Consider the following 7,328-nt stretch of genomic DNA (forward strand, 5'->3'; position numbering starts at 1 on the left):
CCCCGGGGCCGCCCCTCAGCTGTGGGAAGCCGCTCTCCAAGAGCGGGCAGTCCCGCAGCTGCCCTCCTGGGGCAGGCAGCAGCACAGCCACCGGCACAGCCAACCTGTAACCGTGGCTGGAGGTGGGCGGGGCAGCCCAGAAGGTGACATGGAGCTGGCAGAACCAGACGCAGTGGCTCAAGGGCAGGCAGCGCTGCCACCACTCAAGATGGCGCCCACAGCACAGCAGTGCAAAAGACGCTGCGTGCAGGAAAGGCGTGTGACAGCCCCGCCCCCTCATGCTTTGCCCCACCCCATAGCTGGGGGTGTCTGGAATCTGGGGAGACCCTGCTATCTGGGAGGGTCCCCAATACTTGAAAGGGTTTCCAGGACCTGAGAGGGTCCCAGGTATCTGGGGGAGCAGTGGCAGCTCCCCAGTGCGTGCCTCTCCTCACACAGTGCCCCAATGACGAGGCAGGTTGGCTGGGGAGAAGGGGGTGATTTAGGGAGCTTTGGAGGGGTTAATTGGGGAGTTAAGTTGGGATGTGTTTAACTTGGGGGTGTATGTTTAATTTTGGTGGTGGGCTTAATTTTGGAGTGTGTTTAAATCTGGGAACGTGTGTTGTGGGGGCTGTGACTAATTTTGGGGTGACGTTTAATTGGGGGTTGTGTTTAATTCAGGGCTTTAGGTCTAATTATGCAGTTGTATTTAACTGGGGGGGCTGTATTTAATTGAAGGTTGTATTTAATTTGCGGGGCTGTGTTAAATTGGGGAGTGTCTTTAATTGGGGTTGTGCTTTATTGGGGGGATCAGTTGGAGTGGCTTCATTTTGGGGGTGCAGCACACCCTGTGATTTCCCCCCCCACCCAGGGCTGGAGGAGGGGGGCAGAGGTGCCCCCTGGAATAAACAGAGCCCCCAGCTTCTGCTGCACCCACCTACATCCATCTCTCCTTCTGGGGGGCGATCCAGGGCTGGAAGGGGGACACCCACTGGCTCTGTCCCCCTCCCCATGTCTGTCCTTCCTGGGGGGTTACTGATGGACTGGGGGGTCAGAGGAGGGCCCCTGGGCTGGGGGAGAGGGGTGACAATGGGGTGACCCACTGACTAGGTGGGTGTTGCCAGATGGGCCAAGAGACAAATAATAAATGAGATGTGCAGCAGCAATTAACTTTTAATTGTAGAACAAAGCCTGTCCCGGAACTGATACGTCAGCCAGGAGCAGTCAATTGACTCCTGAGCAGTTAATGACACACTTGTGGATGTGCTTAACTGAAAGACAACTTTGCTCATTATAATATCATTTGAATACAAAGCCACAGCTCCTGGTCGAAGGCTGCTCCCCCAAGAAGCCCCCTCCTCACTGAACGTGCATAGGAAGAGCAGTGTGCTGCACAGTGTGCTGAGCAGTGTGATATATCTTGTGTGCAGATGTTGTCAACATCAGCCCTGTGGGACCACCCTGAGGGGGTGTGATCACATTTGGTACAAATGAGCCCGACTTTGGGATCACTGGGCTGCTGCTGCAAGCCGACATCCAGACTGGGACAACTCTTGTCAGAAAATCAATATCTGAGCTCAGTGGTCAGAATTTGGCTCTTTTGCAGCACAGTGGGTCAAGAGCCCTGTTTTTGGGACACTGCCGTGCCTGACTGTCCTTCCTGGGGGTCAAGTCTGGTCCCAGCCCTGGGGGCGAGGGGCGCACCATCTCCCTTCCACCTTTACTGGGGTTCAGGCTCCCCCAGCCCTGCCCCGTCCCTGGGAGGGTCTTGGGGGAGCCTCCCGCCGGCCTCCCGGAGTACGAAGAGGAGCCGGAGCCAGCGGCTGAAGAGGCGCGGGAGGCGCGGGGGGGGCGCCAGGAGCTGCAGGTAGAAAGTCCGGCCGGTGACCAGACGCACGCGCAGCTGGTGACGCTGGAGGCTGCGCAGGGACAGACGGACCAAGGACAGCGGCAGCAGCCTGGGGGGGATGTGTCCATCGGGGGGTAATGGGGTTTTAGGGTGAGGGGGATTCAGGGTTTTGGGGTGCAGTGGGTCTAGGGGGGCTCACCCCAGCAGCTGCAGCTCCTCCTCGGGGTCGGGGGGTGACGGCAGCACCGGCCGCGCCAGCAGCAGGAGGTCGGGGCGCGGGAGGAGGGGGCTGCTGGCTGCAATGGCCACTGTCACCTGGCTGGCGGCCTCCCCGCTGCGGGTCACCTGTGGCGATGGGGAAGTGGTGAGGGGGGATGGGGCGGGGGAGAGAAATCAAGCGGGGGCCTCGGGGGAGTGTGGCTCAGGGGACAAGCTGGGGGGGCAGGGCGGATATGAGGGCAGATGGAGGGAGGGGGCAGGGTCACAGCTGAGAGGACACAGGTGCGGGGAACAGGGCTGTGGGGGCCACGGCTGAGGGGCCACAAGGCTGGGGAGGAGACGGAGCCATGACTGAGAGCACACAGATCAAAGCAGGACAGGGCGGTGGTTGAGAGGACGTGTAAGGACAGGGCCAGAACTGAGGGCACAGAGGCCTCGGGGAATAAGGCCATGGCTGAAGGGACAGGTGGGAGCTACAGGCCCACGGCTGAGGGGACACAGCTAGCGTGCGCGGGGTCACCCCTCACTGCCCTCACCTGCAGGAAGTCGCTCTCGAAGAGTGGGCAGTCCCGCAGCTGCCCGTACTCCCCCCGGGCCAGGTAGCGCGACAGGCGGCCCATCCGTGGGTGGAGGCCGGGGAGCAGCCCGGGGAGGACACAGCAGTGCCAGCAGGTGACACAAGGACACCGGATCGGCTCGGGGTGGCCCTGGGAGAGGCGTTGCCGCCACCGCTCAAGATGGCGCCCGCAGCGCCACGCACTGCAGGGGGAAGGCACGTGACAGCCCCGCCCCTCCTGCCGCCCCGTGGCCGGGCGGGGGCAGCGGGGGGGCTGCCGGGACAGCCTCGGGCTGCGGGTGGTGGGGGTGGGGCAGGGGACGTTTGTGCTTGTGGGGGGGCCGGTTCCTCCCGGGATGGTGGCTATTGCCATTCATTAATATTAATGAGGGGGTGGATCCCACCTGACACTGGTTTGGTAGCACTGGGGATGGGTTCAATGTAATAGTCAGCCGTTCATATTAATGAGGATTCCGCTCTATCTGACGTTAGTTCAATAATATTCGTGGAGGTCGATCACTACTCCCCCACAGCTTATATGTGTGAGGGGGGCAGGCACTACCAAGAGACTCATTAATATTACTGAGGGGTGTGGGCTGCCACGTGAGATCATTAATAGTGATGAGGAAACTGTAGACCAGGGGATAGCTCATTAATATTCATGAGCGCAGGCAATGCTTCGCCCATGTTCACGAGAGGGCAGGCAGTACCCACTAGAAGGTCATTAATATTAATGAGTTGGTAACATTAGGGCTTCACAACAAGCAAACTGTATTTCATACAGCAGAGAAAAATCCTGGTCCCGCTGCCAGACATCATGAAGATCTTCCGGGATACCAACGGTGGTGTCAAGGTGAAGGCCCTGGCACTCTTCAGGAACATGATGGGTCACCTGGAGGGGAGGAGCGCGCCCCATCGCTCTGCAGCTGGCAGAGAAGCTCCTGCCCCTCTTTGATGAGGTAAGGCTGCTGCGGGAGCCCCAGCCCTACAGGTGGGCACTGGCAAAAACCACCACCCCTCAGCCCAGCCCCGTGGGCAGCCCTCGGTCGGGGCTCCCCTCGTGCTCCTCTTGCGTGGCCTTTCAGGGCTCTGGGGCCATTCAGCGGCAGCTGCAGATCTGGCCCATGGCTCCTGTGGTCAGGATCCAACCCCTCACACCAGCCACGCTGACGCCCTTGCTCACCGTGGGCAGGGAGCAGCTGTAGTTTAAGCTACGCATCCTCCTCCCTACTGAGAGTCCAGCCAGGTGCAGGAGCTCTCCATCAGCCTCCTCATTGTAAAAGAGATGATCGAATGGCTGTAGGAGCTGTGTCACACTGAGCATGTGCAAAGAGCGTATGCTCTTAATTGTGGAGAAGGTACTGCATTCAGTTATGAGATTCAGATTCATGTGCTGCAGGAATTCGAACTTTCTGATGCTGCTGCTGAGCATCTGCAGAATCCTCACAAATTCTTTCCTGATGAGTGATTTGGGGACAAAAGCCTGCTCCTGACAATGAGACAGTCTGCATGATGCCACGTTAACAGCACTCCCACTGCAGAAACCATGTTTACAGAACTGGACTCTTTTGCCCCTCCTCCACCTCCACAACACCCACCAGTAATTCATATTCATGATGTGATAAAGACTGCAATCGGCACAAATGAGAAGAAGATGAAGAAGAAAGTGCAGAGAGACCTGCTCCCACTGTGAATGATCAAAACAAGAGCATGGCCAAGGTGCCATGACCAGGGTCACTGGGAAGGGCATGCTGCCACCATGGGGGTGGCCTGGGCATAAGGGGTGAGGGCTGCTGGACGTCAGAGTCCAGGAATCTGTCACCTTGGGGTCCCACTGCTCCCCTCCTTCCCTGCACTGGTCCCAACACTGCCTTCCTCCTTCCCCCTGTGGCAGAGGTGGATGGGGAGCTGCCAGCCCACTCTCCCCATTCAGCCCTCCTCCAGCACAGCCCAGAGGAAGGGTCCCAGCATGAGCTGGGGCGGAGAACCTGGCACAGCCGGTTCCCAGACATCCCTGCCTGGGCCACCAGGGCTCAGCAGCAGCCTGTGGCCACCCCACACCCGAGTCAGTACAGGCTTCCTAGCTGTCCCTGCAGGTGTGGGAGGCCAGGGCTGTGAGCCCCCATTGCTGTCCCGCAGGGCTGTCCCCAAGAGACCCCCAGGTGTTTGGGCCAGGAACTGCCCCAGCTCCCTGAGGGCAGGATGGCCTCTGGAACAAAGACCTGCTCACCCAGCTGCCCCTGCATCGAGCCAGTTAACTCAGTCTGTGCAGGGGGTTGCAGCACTTACAAGGGGTGCAGAGCCAGCTTGTTCCCCAGGGAACAGGGACAGGAAGAGCAGTGGGAAGGGAGATGCAGCTGAAAGGGGGCTGGCCCTGCCTCTCAGGATCAAAACTCTGCCCACTGGGAGTCTGGGCATGAAGAGCTGGGGCAGCCGTGGCTGGGGAACCAAGCGTCCTGCTGGGCAATGCCCTTGGGAGGTGCTGCTGGCTCTGTCCTGCCCCGAGGTCTCTGGGACTCCAGCCCTCACCATGGGCCCATGAGCATCTCTGCCCTTCAGGCTGCCCCGAGCCCCAGCAGCAGCTCAGCAGTTCTTAAGGATCTTTCTTCTTTTGGGCAGCAGCATGAGATACCTGAGGTGGTGGCTGCCCTGTGTCCCTGCCCTGGGCACTGCACCCAGTTCAGACTCGATCCCCTGATGTCTCTTTCCATAAGGGGCTGGGAATGGCTCAGAGCTGGGCCAAGAGGAGGAGAGCACCAGGTGTCCTCCCCTGGGCTGTGGTGCCATCTCCCAGCCTCTGCTTCTCTGCACAGGCCTCTGGGGACACCCGGCTGGCCTGTGCAGAGCCTGGGCTGGAGGAAGCTCAGCACCCTGGTCCAGACACATCAGAAACATGAGACTGGAGAGTGTTTGGTGAGGACCAGCCCCCAGCCCTAGGGCTGGGCTGGATGAGGGCTGCCCCAGGTGCCTGTGGGAAGGGCTGTGCAGCTCAGCCCTGCTTTAGCCCAAAGCCCACAGCCTGGATCTGCATCCTCCTTCCCTGCCTTCAAGCACAGACCCCACCCCATGGGCTCTTCTCCTGGTCCCTCTCCCCTCCCTGACCCCAGCTGGTGAACAAGACCCTGGCATTGATACCAAATAGTCGGTTAGAAGATTCCTTAACACTGTTTTGAAACTGTTAAAAGCAGGGACTGTTTTTGCAGCGCACCGGACGCTCGGAGGATTGTTCCTCTAATCAAGCATGTGCACAATTCACACTTCTTGATATTTATTACATATAGCTATTGCATATTCATTTGTTTCTACTGCTTAGTTAATGCCTTAAACATAAATTATTTATGTAACCCTGCCCTTTGCCAGCAGTCCGTCTTTGGTATTCGAGAGTCTTCATTAGGGTTCTCTAGTGGCCTCCAGTGTCTTCGCAGCTGGTGCCCCCCAGTGTGTTGGCTTCTTGACCTAATTTCTTGAATATGCATATTGTCATTTTGTGCCACTACTCAGCAAAAGTCATGTAGCTCTTTCTTCATTTTGTGGGACATTCTGTTTTCTCAGTCTGCAAGCCCATGACATCCCGCTTTGCCGCATGTCCGGTCTCCAGACAGGTGTTGTTTCTCGATTAGGTTTCTGTTACACTATGCCTGTTCTTGCTACTTTAGGCCTAGTCTTGCTACATTATGCCTAGAGGTTTCTAAAAGATTTTTGTTCCTCTTCTCAGCATGTGCTCGCCCTGGCAGCGGGACAGAATGGTCAGCACTGCCAGCCCCCTTGTGCCCTCTGCTCTCTCTGAGCCTCAGCCCTACAGGGCTCCTGTCTGGAAGGGAAGTAGGGCACTGGGAGCAGTGTCTGTCAGCCCTGCGCCCTTGTGCTCTCTCCAGCTCCAGCAGGACAGGAGCAGGCTGGAAGAACAGCTGTGTCAGACCCTGCTGTACGTGAAGGACGCTCAGGCCACCCTGTGGGTGGAGGCCGTCAGGTTCATCGTTGAGCCACAGTCCCCAGGGACCCTCTGCTGGCAGCCTGGCCTCCGTCCCCACCACTGCACGGGCAGCAGGGGCGACCCTGGGGCTGCCAGAGCCCTGGCTGCCTCCAGGAGGGCCCAGCACGCAGGGGGCTCGCTGGGAGCCTTGCTCAGCCCCAGCGGCCTCGGATCCTGTCTTGCCCAGGGCCAGCCTTGCCCAGGGGTGCAGGGTGTGCAGCCGAGCCGGCAGGGCCGGGGCCGTGCTGCTGGGAGCGTGCTGGGGAGCAGGGGCCTGACAGGAGCTCTGTGCACAGGGCTTGGCGCACGGTACCTGAGGAACCAAAGCAATAGGGAGCAGAAGCTGTGGGACATCAGCAGAGGTGAGTGGGGGCCGTGCTGTGCTGGTGGGCAGAGGACAGTGCCTGGGCAGGACGCTGCCGTGCCTGGTCCTCCTCCAGGAAAACACTTCAGGGGCAGAGGACATGTCAGGGGCACATGACGATTACCTGAGCAAGAGCTTCCAGCTGGTCAGTGGCTCTCAGTGGCTCTTGCAGAAGCGCCTGGGAGTGTAAGTACTGCAGATTGCTAGGCAAGTAGAATTGCTGGTATTAGATATATATCTAGTTAAACATAGTGAATACAGTGGGGTTTGTTTTGTTTTGTGGTTTGTCTTTGAGGGGGGGTTGTTTGTGTTTTTTCGTTGTTGTGGTTTTTGGGTTTGTTTATTTTGTTTTCAGGGGTTGGGCTTTTGTTTTTTGTTGTTTTTTTAA

The 7,328-nt window shown here is 58.5% G+C and overlaps 1 protein-coding gene across 1 annotated transcript; it reads right to left on the reverse strand.

The window, feature by feature from the left end:
* Nucleotides 1-1,134: 1,134 nt before the first annotated feature.
* Nucleotides 1,135-2,976, reverse strand: LOC136112892 (Golgi-associated RAB2 interactor protein 5A-like). The gene is made up of 3 exons (XM_065857807.2): nucleotides 2,584-2,976; nucleotides 2,028-2,173; nucleotides 1,135-1,937 (listed from the first exon to the last, which is right to left on the reverse strand). The coding sequence occupies exons 1-3, from the start codon at nucleotides 2,974-2,976 to the stop codon at nucleotides 1,700-1,702; spliced, it is 777 nt and encodes a 258-aa protein (XP_065713879.1). The 3' UTR covers nucleotides 1,135-1,699.
* Between the last annotated feature and the right edge of the window lie 4,352 nt (nucleotides 2,977-7,328).

This window comes from Patagioenas fasciata, chromosome 30, assembly GCF_037038585.1.
Source record: "Patagioenas fasciata isolate bPatFas1 chromosome 30, bPatFas1.hap1, whole genome shotgun sequence".
Classification (NCBI taxonomy): Eukaryota; Metazoa; Chordata; class Aves; order Columbiformes; family Columbidae; genus Patagioenas; species Patagioenas fasciata.